The 14702-nt window shown below is 42.8% G+C and overlaps 1 protein-coding gene across 1 annotated transcript in view; it reads right to left on the bottom strand.

Annotated features, from left to right (window-relative positions):
• Positions 1-14702, bottom strand: part of stxbp5a (syntaxin binding protein 5a (tomosyn)) — a 164807-nt gene that overhangs the window by 86548 nt on the left and 63557 nt on the right. Inside the window, exon 5 of the mRNA XM_065008922.1 lies at positions 10405-10539. Within this exon, the coding sequence (XP_064864994.1) occupies positions 10405-10539 (135 nt within the window). The remainder of the gene's footprint in view (positions 1-10404; positions 10540-14702) is intronic.

Genomic DNA, 14702 nt, shown 5'->3' with positions numbered 1-14702 from the left:
TATTTGGTACAGAAACCTCTTTTTGCAATTACAGAGATCATACGTTTCCTGTAGTTCTTGACCAGGTTTGCACACACTGCAGGATTTTGGCCCACTCCTCCATACAGACCTTCTCCAGATCCTTCAGGCTTCGGGGCTGTCGCTGGGCAATACAAACTTTCAGCTCCCTCCAAAGATTTCTTATTGGGTTCAGGTCTGGAGACTGGCTAGGCCACTCCAGGACCTTGAGATGCTTCTTACGGAGCCACTCCTTAGTTGCCCTGGCTGTGGGTTTCAGGTCGTTGTCATGCTGGAAGACCCAGCCACGACCCATCTTCAATGCTCTTACTGAGGGAAGGAGGTTGTTGGCCAAGATCTCGTGATACATGGCCCCATCCATCCTCCCCTCATTACGGTGCAGTCGTGCTGTCCCCTTTGCAGAAAAACATCCCCAAAGAATGATGTTTCCACCTCCATGCTTCACAGTTGGGATGGTGTTCTTGGAGTTGTACTCATCCTTCTTCTTCCTCCAAACACGGCGAGTGGAGTTTAGACCAAAAAGCTCTATTTTTGTCTCATCAGACCACATGACCTTCTCCCATTCCTCCTCTGGATCATCCAGATGGTCATTGGCAAACTTCAGACGGGCCTGGACATGCGCTGGCTTGAGCAGGGGGACCTTGTGTGAGCTGCAGGATTTTAATCCATGACGGCGTAGTGTGTTACTAATGGTTTTCTTTGAGACTGTGGTCCCAGCTCTCTTCAGGTCATTGACCAGGTCCTGCTGTGTTGTTCTGGGCTGATCCCTCACCTTCCTCATGATCATTGATGCCTCACGAGGTGAGATCGTGCATGGAGCCCCAGACCGAGGCTGACCGTCATCTTGAACTTTTTCCATTTTCTAATAATTGCGCCAACAGTTGTTGCCTTCTCACCAAGCTGCTTGCCTATTGTCCTGTAGTCCATCCCAGCCTTGTGCAGGTCTACAATTGTATCCCTGATGTCCTTACACAGCTCTCTGGTCTTGGCCATTGTGGAGAGGTTGGAGTCTGTTTGATTGAGTGTGTGGACAGGTGTCTTTTATACAGGTAACGAGTTCAAACAGGTGCAGTTAATACAGGTAATGAGTGGCGAACAGGAGGGCTTCTTAAAGAAAAACTGTGAGAGACCGAATTCTTACTGGTTGGTAGGTGATCAATTACTTATGTCATGCAATTAAATGCCAATTAATTACTTAAAAATCATACAATGTGATTTTCTGGATTATGTTTTAGATTCCGTCTCTCACAGTTGAAGTGTATCTATGATAAAAATGACAGACCTCTACATGCTTTGTAAGTAGGAAAACCTGCCAAATCGGCAGTCTATCAAATACTTGTTCTCCCCACTGTATGTGACAAATACATTTAATTTGATTTATTAATTTGATTTAGATTTGGAACATCAAGGGAACTGTAGCCTACTGTTCAGATGGGTTAAATGGAAACTGAAATGTGGACACTGACGATGGGTCTATAACATCTCACACATAGCCTTAATATTAACTCCTGCCGAATTAAGCATTTTTTGCATTAAATGTATACTAAATGTAAGCAAAATTTGGACTCTGGAACAGGAGTGGAGAAATATGATTTCTTTCTTTCAGCATCTTGAGAGAATGTGAATGCTCAGTTAGATATTGTCTTTAGCAGTGGAGGCTCCTCCTCAGAAGAAGAGGAGGACCATCATCCTCAGTGAATTTCATACAAATACAAATATTGAAACATTAAAAAAGTTATCCTTTTTAGATAAAACTATACTAAATACATTAACATGTCACCAAATAATTGATAAAAATACATTGTTTTGCATTTAAGGTCTACAGTCGCCTCAGATGCACTCTGTAGGGTAGCACCATGGTGTAGCCAGAGGCCAGCTAGCTACTGTCCTCCTCTGGGTATATTGACTTCAAAACAAAACCTAGGAGGCTCATGGTTCTCACCCTCTTCCATAGACTTACACAGTAATTATGACAACTTCAGGAGGACGTGCTCCAACTTATTAGAGCTCTTACAGCATGAACTGACATGTTGTCCACCCAATCAAATGATCAGAGAATGACTCTAGTACTGAAAGCATAAGATACAGCTAGCTAGCACTGCAGTGCATAAAATGTAGTGAGTAGTTGACTCAAAGAGAGAAAAAGATAATAGTTGAACAGTTTTAAACAAATTAATTTATTCCAAAATATTGAGAAGCAAGAGAGAGAGAGCTAACTATATTTGGTTTACATTTTTCTGTTTTACTTTCACTTGCACTTAGCTAGCAAATGCAGCTAGCTAGTTTAGACTACTCAACCAATAGGCTCAAACAGAGAGGGATGCTATGTTAGATAGATGGCTATCCAACACTGGAACTCTTCTAAGTCAAGGTAAGCTTTTGGTTTTATAAATGTATTGCCCCCGGGCCCGCCGGGGTAACTGCTAAACTGCTTTCTGACTGTACACTGTATTGCATGATTGTAGCGAGTTTACTAACGCGTTAGGTCTAGTAGCTATGTTGACCATGACGTTAACGGTCATGATATGAAGGTTTGGCATGTAAAGTTTTTTTTGGTCACAGACAGCTGCTATGTTGTGCACTGAAGTCTTCAAGCGAAGAGAAAAGGTGAGAGGAGGAGAGCGCGTAGATAGTTGCGAGAAGGAATTATATATACAACGAGCAAAGTGACCATGCTGTTTTTTGTGGCTGCTTATGTAAGTCAACTGTGTTTGCATGTGATCAGGGGTGCATTCATTCCACTGATTCTGATTCGTTTTTTAAATGGAAGCGAACAGAACGAAACGGAGATAAATATACCTGAATTTGACCAATAAAAACTCACATTCGTAACTGGTGAACTAATGATTACACCCTAGATCAGCTAGATGCAGGCAAGAGTGTGCAAGGCGGTATTGAATGCGTCACTGTCTGCCACCTTCATTAATCAAAAATCTCTCAACCTGTGCACCTATGTTGTAAACGTTCATTCATACTGTAGGCTAGGTTGTAGCAAACACATGATGGGTACAGGTCAAATTTGAGTATCATGTAGTAGCCTAAACCTACTGATTTTACATTGAGCTGGGTGAATGGAATATCAATGACAGTAATACAATATGCTGTAATAGAAATGATAGCAATAAAAAATGATCATCCTCCCTCATCGTAAATGGCATGGACCACCACTGGTCTGTAAAAGGTGCTGTCTTTATCAGCATAATAAAAGCTGATAGTATTTCAACCACATGTGCATCCAAGACAAACTGATTGCCTTTTCTCCCCGGTCCCTTAACGTCTTTGCTCCGCATTCTATTGATTTATGACATTATTCTGGTGAGCAAGAGTTTATTTAGTCTTGTAGGGTAACATACAATGACAGAAGAGAAGCTGCATGTATCTAATTATAGACAAGTTGATTAACAAATAGCCTACCAAAATGTCAGAAATGATATGCAGAAACATATCTAAATCATGCCCATATCTAAATCAGGCCCATATCTAAATCAGGCCCATATCTAAATCAGGCCCATATCTAAATCACTTTATCACATGTAGTCGGGCAGTTGCTGATGGTTATTAGCAATTGCGGGCGGGTGAACAAATAGCTGACTCGCGCAGGGCTGCGGAGGTGATTACATTTTGTCAGCTAGTGATTGTCAAGCAAATAACCGCTGGTCTCAAGGTAATTGACCGTTCATGAACACAAACACATTTAGCATCTCCTGGCTTCCACACCTACAAGCTACTGATCCAGACCTATGGAACATCTACTGTTCATTTTAAAAAGTCTAATAAATCCATTTAAGATAGTCTACACCATCACAATAAATCCATTATTTATGTTAGACAGGTCTAAAGAAACATGATATGAAGAAAATGTAATCTATTTCAGAAGAACAGAATAGCATACTTTGAGTTCCTTATGTTATGCCCTGATCTGGATTTGCCATGATATGCCAAATGGCTGTGGGCTACATTAGTTCATTTAGCAGTCAAGATTTGCTTAGAATTCCGTGGCATTATTTGATATTATTTTATAGTATGAAGAATATAATTGAACATAGTTGAATAAAATAGAAAGAATGATTTCAAACGATTTCTGAGGGTGTGCGCGCACGCAGCTATTCTGTGTTGAGCTGTTAACAAAGAAACAGGTCGTCCTGTATGCTTAATTTAGGGTTATTTATGTGATACAAACGTTGGGCTATATGTTTTGATTTGTATTACATTCTAAGACTGCATGACGCAACTCCAATGAAGATTGGAATAAAGTCACATGAAAGGCATGAGCTCTGCTTTGTTTCGTGCACAGGCGGCACACACTTCATCAGTTTCTCATTCACAATTTGACAAGCACTTGATAATGCCCAAGTTTCCTGGCGGCATAGTCTCGTGTGGCCGTCATGCTTGGCAGTAATGCTTGGCTGTAATGCTTGGCTGTAATGCCTGGCTGTAATGCTTGGATGTAATGCCTTAAAAAATGTCATGCCTTTAGCGGACAGTGGCCGTTGTGCCCTTGGGCTGAATACATTGATGTCAGAGTGATTAGAGGGACAATAGTGTGCTGACCATCAGCAGCATCAGAGCTTGGAGAAGTCCAATTACCGTGACAAAACGGTCAAGTGGAATTTGACTGCGGTCATGACTCTTTACTGCCGGTGTTACGGTAATGTGGTCACCGTAACATCCCCTAGACCCGCGCGCCACTACTACACAACAATACCCCAATAACCCATGTCAAAGTGTAATTATGTTTTTAGAAGTCAATATTCAGTATTCAAACCCTTTGTTATGCCACGCCTAAATAAGTAGTCCAATTTTGATTAACGAGTCACATAATAAGTTGCATGGACTCACTCTGTGTACAATACTAGTGTTTAACATCATTTTAGAATGACTACCTCAGCCCTGTACCCCACACATAGTTATCTGTAAAGTCCCTCAGTCGAGCAGTGAATTTCAAACACAGATTCAATCACAAAGACTAGGGAGGTAACCCTATTGGTAGATGGGTAAAAATAATAAAAAGCAGACATTGAATAACCCTTTGAGCATGGTGAAGTTATTAATCACACTTTTTTTTGATTGCGTATCAAAACACCTAGTCACTACAAAGACAGGCGTCCTTCCCAACTTGTTGCCGAAAGGGAAGGAAACCGCTTAGGGATTTCACCATGAAGCAAATGGTGACTTCAAAACAGTTACAGAGTTTAACAACTGTGAAAGGAGAAAACTGAGGATGGGTCAACAACAATGTAGTTACGCCACAACACTAACCAAAATGACAGAGTGAAAAGAAGGAAGTCTGTTCAGAATAAAAAATATTCCAAACACGCATCCTGATTGCAATAAGGCATTCAATTGAAATGAATGGAAATTAAATTAACTTTACATTATATCCTGAATACAAAGTCTTATGTTTGGAGCAAATCCAACACAACGCACCACTGAGTATGACTTTTCAAACTGTGTCGTGACTTGACTTTGACATGAATCTGAAGACATTTATTTATGTAATTAACTATGTTTAATTGTTAACCGGTTTAATGAATCATGCAACAATCAACACATTAGGATCCGGGGCACCATAACAGCAGTTCTTGAAAGAGTTAACATCTCCTGAATTAAACTTTAAAAGGTCCTATCACCTCTATAAACAGTCAACCTATTAATCATAACCTCGTATCATATCATCATTCTGAACAGTCGTAACCTCCTTCATCTACAAAAACCCAAGCCATACTTATGATTCAGTATTACACAAATTGGTTTAATTATTTATTTACGATCTAATTAAATGGGAACACAGGATAAACATACACACTTTGCACCGGTTATTGACTGAAGCCTTAAAACGCTGAAAACAGGTCCCTAGCGGAATGACAACAACATGGCTGCTTGTTAAAGAAGAGAGGGAGAGAGAGAGGGACAGAGACACTAAAAATTGGTACATTCAAAAACTACTCTCACCTACAGTAACCATATACTTTGCACACAAACCGCTGCCCGCCTTGGGTAAGAATATCAATAATGTATTTATGTGAAATGCCTGGGTTCGACGGGGATCTCTCTCGGTGAATAGGGTAGCCTTGGAAAGGAAGTTGGGCCTTTTCACGGCACGCTTGTAAGACTCTGATTGTCCAAAATGGTTTCGACAAGTCTTCTACTGTTGTCCTTCTCTGCAGTTCTCCGATATCCGGTGACTTGTCGTGTAGTCCGGAACAAAACTACAGAGTTGACTTTCCTTCCATTCACTCTTGAAGAGGCTTCTTTGAAAATAGGCTAGGGGAGTGTATCGTCTCCACCTCGTGTCGAGATTCAAAGTTCAAACCACTTTAAACGTGCAGCTGCAGCTTCACATCTTTCTGGTCTGATGTGTTTTTTTCTTAACCCATCATTTATACAATTTGCTCAAAAAGGGCGGTTCCAACAGGTTAACATGCTCTCTGACCTCACTCAGGGCGGTGACTACTCACTGTGCAAAGTTATATATGTATTTAATCTCTTATAGCTTCTCAAATCACATCTCTCTCTTAACAAAAACACTTTAATCATTGTTCATATTACATGCACAACACATTGTATGGAAACTTACAGTTTTCCTTTATGACGTTGTTAATGACTTCACAAAATAACCAACTAAATTAAATTTGACCATTCCCCACGCTCTATGTTAGAAATATTGTTTCAGTATTGATTTACAACAGGGCGTGAGTTGTTAAACCCCCCTCCCCTAGTTATTTCCTTCCCCCCTCTAAGGTGAGAGGGTGTCTGATTGAAGTTAATCATTGCAAACCTGATCTGACCTATTTGGATTTTTGTGGACAGTCAAGACAGTATTTTCAATCATGGTGGTGGCTGCATCATGTTATGGGTATGCTTGTCATTGGCAAGGAAATAAATGGAATAGAGCTAAGCACAGAAACAATCTTTGAGGAAAACAAATTGTATTTGTCACATGCGCCAAATACAACAGGTGTAGAGACCTCACCGTCAAATGCTTACTTACAACTCCTTAGCCAACAATGCAGTTCAAGAAATAGAAATAAAAAGAAAATATTAACTAAATAACCTGAAGTAAAATTAAAAATTAAAACTTTAAATAAAATAAAAAATGACATAACAATAACAAGGCTATATACAGGGGGTACCGGTACCGATGTCAATATGCGGGGTTACAGGTTAGTCGAGGTCATTCCTCACCACGCGCTCTCACCACTGGCGTCCCCCAGGGCTCTGTTCTAGGCCCTCTCCTATTCTCGCTATACACCAAGTCACTTGGCTCTGTCATAACCTCACATGGTCTCTCCTATCATTGCTATGCAGACGACACACAATTAATCTTCTCCTTTCCCCCTTCTGATGACCAGGTGGCGAATCGCATCTCTGCATGTCTGGCAGACATATCAGTGTGGATGACGGATCACCACCTCATGCTGAACCTCGGCAAGATGGAGCTGCTCTTCCTCCCGGGGAAGGACTGCCCGTTCCATGATCTCGCCATCACGGTTGACAACTCCATTGTGTCCTCCTCCCAGAGCGCTAAGAACCTTGGCGTGATCCTGGACAACACCCTGTCGTTCTCAACTAACATCAAGGCGGTGGCCCGTTCTTGTAGGTTCATGCTCTACAACATCCGCAGAGTACGACCCTGCCTCACACAGGAAGCAGCGCAGGTCCTAATCCAGGCACTTGTCATCTCCCGTCTGGATTACTGCAACTCGCTGTTGGCTGGGCTCCCTGCCTGTGCCATTAAACCCCTACAACTCATCCAGAACGCCGCAGCCCGTCTGGTGTTCAACCTTCCCAAGTTCTCTCACGTCACCCCGCTCCTCCGCTCTCTCCACTGGCTTCCAGTTGAAGCTCGCATCCGCTACAAGACCATGGTGCTTGCCTACGGAGCTGTGAGGGGAACGGCACCTCAGTACCTCCAGGCTCTGATCAGGCCCACACCCAAACAAGGGCACTGCGTTCATCCACCTCTGGCCTGCTCGCCTCCCTACCACTGAGGAAGTACAGTTCCCGCGCAGCCCAGTCAAAACTGTTCGCTGCTCTGGCCCCCCAATGGTGGAACAAACTCCCTCACGACGCCAGGACAGCGGAGTCAATCACCACCTTCCGGAGACACCTGAAACCCCACCTCTTTCAGGAATACCTAGGATAGGATAAAGTAATCCTTCTCACCCCCTCCCCCTTAAAAGATTTAGATGCACTATTGTAAAGTGGCTGTTCCACTGGATGTCTTAAGGTGAACGCACCAATTTGTAAGTCGCTCTGGATAAGAGCGTCTGCTAAATGACTTAAATGTAAATGTAAATGTAATGTCATTTGTAAAGTGACTATGTATAGATAATAAACAGCGTGTAGCAGCAGTGTAGAGGGGTGGGTCAATGTAAATAATCTGGGTGGCCATTTGATTAACTGTTACAGTCTTATGGCTTGGGGATAGAAGCTGTTAAGGAGCCTTTTGGTCATAGACTTGGCGCTTCGGTTCCGCTTGCCATGCGGTAGCAGAGTGAACGGTCTACGACTTGGGTGACTGGAGTCTTTGACAATGTTTTGGGCCTTCCTCTGACACCGCCTAGTATATAGGTCCTGGATGTCAGAAAGCTTGGCCCCAATGATGTACTGGGCCGTACGCACTACCCTCTGTAGCGCCTTGCGGTCAGATGCCGTGCAGTTTCCACACCAGGTGGTGCCATATCAGTCTACTTTCCAACAGACACTAGGAGACAAATTCACCTTTCAGCAGGACAATAACCTAAAACACAAGGCTAAATATACACTGGAGTTGCTTACCAAGACAACATTGAATGTTCCTAGGTGGCCTAGTTATAGTTTAAAACGTAAATTGGCTTAGAAATCTACGGCAAGACTTGAAAATGCCTGTCTAGCAATGATCAACAACCAACTTGACAGAGCTTGAAGAATTTTTAAAAGAATAATGCTCAAATATTGTACAATCCAGTTGTGCAAAGCTCTTACAGACTTACCCAGAAAGACTCACAGCTGGAATCATGATTCTCAAATAATGAAATTCATGTTTAATTTTTTATATATTTTTTTCCTTCCACTTTGACATTACAAAGTATTTTGTGTAGATTGTTGACAAAAAAGTACAAAGAAATACATTTTTATCCCACCTTGTAACACAACAAAATGTGGAAAAAGTCAAGGGGTGTGAACACTTTCTGAAGGCCCTGCACACAGAGTCACACAGAGACACACATACGGCCACACAAACAGATGTTTGTGCGTGTATGGGTTAAGTGTTTATGGGTTAAGGTGTTTGAGATGTTGAGTTTAGATTTGGAAACAGAGTGAAAGTGAGAGAAGCAGGGGATAGGATAAAGAGGGGAGAGGAGGACACACTGTGTTCAGTAGAGCATATATAAGAGTGTGTTGACGTGTCCCTTTAGTCAGGAAATACCATGGCAGCTCCAGGACTGTCAGGCACTACTCCTCAGAGACCCATACTGTCACCCGTTCCTCTCCTCCAACTCTCTTTTTCCTCTACTTGTCTACCCCAAAAAACCTTCCCTTTCTCTACCCACTCTTTCCTTCCTCTCGTCTATCCCCTCGCCTCTCCTTCTCTCCTAACCCCCCACCCCTCCTCTATCAATTCCCCTCCTCTCCTCTCTTCCCCTTCTGTCTTTTTCTCTCCCTCTCATCTCCTTTCCCCCTCTACTCCTCCCTTTCCTCTCAGCACTGTCGAGACAGGACATCTGTACATGCCCAACACTGATCTTAACAGACATCTGTTCAACCCCTCACTATGAGACAGGAAGAGATAGGATTGGGAAAATGCTACAAAACTGAAGATTGAATTATGCAAGAGCTCTAGAACAGAATCAAAATGGAGGATGTCAACAGCAACACAAATATTTGACCCTGCTGGTCATCTATGAACATTTGAACATCTTTGCCATGTTCTGTTATAATCTCCACCCGGCACAGCCAGAAGAGGACTGGCCACCCCTCATAGCCTGGTTCCTCTCTAGGTTTCTTCCTGGGTTCTGGCCTTTCTCCTGAGTTTTTCCTAGCCACTGTGCTTCTACACCTGCATTGCTTGCTGTTTGGGGATTTAGGCTGGGTTTCTGTACAGCACTTTGTGACATCAGCTGATGTAAGAAGGGCTTTATAAATACATTTGATTTGATTTGACAAATACCCAATGAAATAGCACAGTATCTTACAAATACTTTAACCCCATGCTGAAGAGGCCTACTAAATAAGAGTCAGATAGTGATTCACATCCTTCCTCCTTCAAACCTGCGGTTACTGAAGCCACCAGGTGTGGATGAAGCCTAGAGGTAACTAAGAGGCTATTTGATAGCTATGTCCATTCCACCACAAGCCGGTGTGACAGTGTGACGAGGAGAAGAGGCTGGTGTTGACACTCACAGTTCGATGGCTTTGTTCCACATGATGACGTAGCCTGAGAGTGTGAAGGACTCCACGTTGACGATGTGGATGTTTCCTTTCTCTGTGCCGATGTACAGCCATTTACTTTGGAAGGGCAGGTGGACGAACGTGATCCTGGAGGATGGAGAGAAATGAGAAAGTTTATGTAGGAGTTAAGAGACACAGAGAAATAGAGACACAGAGAGGTAGTAAAAGTGGTAGCATTAGACAAAGAGAGAGAAAAAGAGAAAGACAGAAGTGTTTTGCTGATGATATCCTATTGCATTTAAAACACAGAAACTGTGCAGTTTAAGAATCTTCCTTGTTTTCTACAGTGAGCTAATAATGCTGAGCTGAGACCAAGGTGACGGTGGAGGTGTTTAAAACTCTATTCGGCACCTAATTACCGGACTGATGCGAGAGAAGAGGACTGAACCAGAACACGTTACCCTTCCTTCCATGCTCTCCATTTACCCATCTGTGTCATCTTTATTCTTTCATCAATTTGTCCAATAATTCCACTCGTCCTTCAACCATCAATTAATCCATTCATCCATCTCTCCATGTGAAGTTTAATGAACGGTCAAAAGCTTTTGAAACCTACATCCGTCTCTACCTGAGTCAGCCTCTACCCCCAAGCCATAGGACTCCTAATAGGTCTCCTAAATACTCATGACTGCTAAATAGTTAATTAATGTTTACCTAAACTATCTGCACTGAACCTATCTTGCACGGACTCTATGCACAATCACAAGACTACACACTACCATATACATATTTACACACACTGCACTGATACTCTTACACAAAACCCATGCACAATCACTGCATATGCACATGCATACATAACACACACACGCATACCGACAACATTCTCACACATACACACATACCTCCACCTTACCTGTCACCCTAAACCCACTTCGATTTGCTTACCGCCCCAATAGGTCCACCGACAATGCAATCGCCATCATACTGCACACTGCCTTATCCCATCTGGACCAGAGGAAAACCTATGTAAGGATGCTGTTTATTGACTATAGCTCAGCATTCAACACCATATTACCCTCCAAGATCATCATTAAGCTTGAGGCCCTGGGTCTGAACCCCACCCTGTGCAATTGGGTTCTGGACTTCCTAACGGAGCGTCCTCTCAGGTAGTGAAGATAGAAAGCAACATCTACACTTCACTGATCCTCAACACTGGGGCCCCACAAAGGTGTGTGCTCAGCCCCCTCCTGTACTCTCTGTTCACCCATGACTGTGTGATCATGCACGCCTCCAACTCAATCATGAAGTTTGTAGATGACACAACAGTAGTAGGCTTGATTACCAACAATGACGAGACGGCCTACAGGGAGGAGGGGAAGGCTCTCGGAGTGTGGTGTCAGGAAAATAACCTCTGACTCAAGGTCAACAAAACAAAGGAGATGACTTCAGGAAACAGTGGAGGGAGCACCCCCCTATCCACATCGATGGGACAGCAGTGGAGAAGGTGGAAAGTTTTAAGTCCCAGGCATACATATCACTGACAAACTGAAATAGTCCACCCACACAGACAGTGTGGTGAAGAAGGCGCAACATCGCCTCTTCAACCTCAGGAGGCTGAAGAAATTTGGCTTGTCACCTAAAACCTCACAAACTTTTACAGATGCACAATTGAGAGCATCCTGTCGGGCTGTATCACCACCTGGTATGACAACGGCACCTCCAACAATCACAGGGCTCTCCAGAGGGTGGTGCGGTCTGCACAAAGCATCACCGGGGGCAAACTACCCGCCCTCCAGGACACCTACAGCACCCGATGTCATAGGAAGGCCAAAAAGAGCATCACCTGTTCATCCCGCTATCATCCCGAAGGCAAGGTCAGAACAGGTGCATCAAAGCTGGGACTGAGAAACTGAAAAACAGCTTCTTTCTCAAGGCCATCAGACTGTTAAATAACCATCACTAGCACAGTGAGGCTGCTGCCTACAATACACAGACTTGAAATCATTAGCCACTTTAATAAATGGAACACTCGTCACTTTAATAATGTTTGCATATCTTGCATTACTCATCTCATATGTATATACTGTACTCTATACTATATCTTAGTCTATGCCGCTCTGACATTGTTCATCCATATATTTATATATTCTTAATTCCATTCCTTTACTTAGATTTGTGTGTAATAGGTATTTGTTGTGAAATTGTTAGATATTACTGCACTGTCGGAACTAGAAGAAGCATTTCGCTACACCCGCAATAACAAATGCTAAACCTGTGTATGCGACCAATACAATTTGATACCAACACAACACAAACACACATACACACTTTTGCACTCATCATATGCTGCTGCTACTCTGTTCTTTATGTTACTCTAATTATTATCTATCCTGATGCCTAGTCACTTTACCTTGCCTTCATGTACGTATCTACCTCAAATACCTTATTATTATCTATCCTGATGCCTAGTCACTTTACCTTGCCTTCATGTACATATCTACCTCAAATACCTTATTATTATTTATCCGGATGCCTAGTCACTTTATCCTGCCTTCATGTACATATCTACCTCAAATACCTTATTATTTTCGATCCGGATGCCTAGTCACTTTATCCTGCCTTCATGTACATATCTACCTCAAATACCTCATACCCCTGCACACTGATCTGGTACTGGTACTCCCTGTATATAGCTCTGTATAGTTTGGAATGGGTCATAAGCAAGCATTTCATGGTTAAGTCTACACCCGTTGTATTCAACGGATATGACATACAATTTGATTTGATTTGACCGATGACCCAATGGTCATCTAACCCCACTAGTTATTTTGACCTGGAATCAGCACTGTCTTTATAAAAAGCCATTCTTAAGTCCTCCTAATGGTACATGAATAAAACAGGACCAAAGTAAGGTCAAACCGGTCATCCAATCAGGACTAATATACCTGAACCAAGCACTTCTGATCAGAACCACACTCTTTCAGGGATTTTTATTTTAATTCATTTTTTATTTAACCTTTATTTAACTAGGCAAGTCAGTTTAGAACAAATTCTTATTTTACAATGACGGCATACCCCGGCCAAACCCTCCCCTAACCTGGACCAATTGTGCGCCATCCTATGGGACTTCCGGTCACGGCTGGTTGTGATACAGCCCAGGATCGAACCAGGGTCTGTAGTGATGCCTCTAGCACTATGATCCAGTGCCTTAGACCACTACGCCACTCAGGAGACAAGGGAAGGAGGGTAAGGAAAGAGGAGAGAAAGGATGATGGGGAGGAAGAAGAATAGCATCATTGTGGAGGAAGCTGACAGGTGCGTATCTCATGGTGAATGTAGAGGATTCAAGCCCAAATCTGATCCAAAAATGCCCTTAAAAAATGCACACTGCAGCCATTTCCGAGCTTTAACATGAGAATCATGGGCATGACGCATCATACCATCCCTAGATCATTCATAATCATCCATGTCCTATCCCTAATGTTTGACATCCCTATTTTGAATTGAACCGTCAATATACTGAGATTGAGGAAATGTATAATAAATGTAGTTGGGGCTCCCGAGTGGCACAGCGGTCTAAGGCACTGCATCTCCCACTACAGACCCTGGCTCAATTCCAGGCCTTATCAGTACTGGCCATGATTCGGAGTCCCATTCGGAGTCCCATAGGGCACAATTCGCCCAGCGTCGTTGTGGTTTGGCCGGGGTAGGCCGTCATTGTAAATAAGAATTTGTTCTTAAACTGACTTGCCTAATTAAATGAAGGTAAAAAAAGAGAAACTCAGTGTCATTCCTCTTGTCTAATGTTTAAGACATTGGCTGCTCCCATGGGAGACCCAGGTTCTAATCCCACAGGTTATGAAAGCAGATGTGAAATTTAGAATATTATGTGAAATTACGTGTGAGAAACTACGTGTGAGAAATGTCAGAATACAAAACATCTTCTTCTTGAAATTACATGTTTTTTTCTCGTTTTTTTCTTCTTAAAATAAACGTGAAAAATGTACATCTGAAAACTCAGATGTACATTTCAGTTCTCTCTCTCTCTTTCTGTCCGAGTTCTTTTCAGTTGGCATAAGAGCCCCTAAAGCGATCCTGTCCTATAGGCTCTGCTCATCCCTGTCTTTCCCTGACTAGTCCCCAATGACGTATGACACACAACTCAAGAACACATCATCATCTGGTTCTGTTGGACTGGATACGCACATCACACCCGCACAAAGACCCCCCACGCATGGTCACAGCTGTACACACAGCTCTCCCTCTCCTTTTCCTCCTCTCCAATCTTCCCCTCTCCCTTTCTCTCT

The sequence above is a fragment of the Oncorhynchus nerka genome, linkage group LG24, assembly GCF_034236695.1.
Source record: "Oncorhynchus nerka isolate Pitt River linkage group LG24, Oner_Uvic_2.0, whole genome shotgun sequence".
NCBI classification, from domain to species: domain Eukaryota; kingdom Metazoa; phylum Chordata; class Actinopteri; order Salmoniformes; family Salmonidae; genus Oncorhynchus; species Oncorhynchus nerka.
Note: the sequence above shows the minus strand (reverse complement) of the source record. Positions and strands in the feature narration are given on the sequence as shown.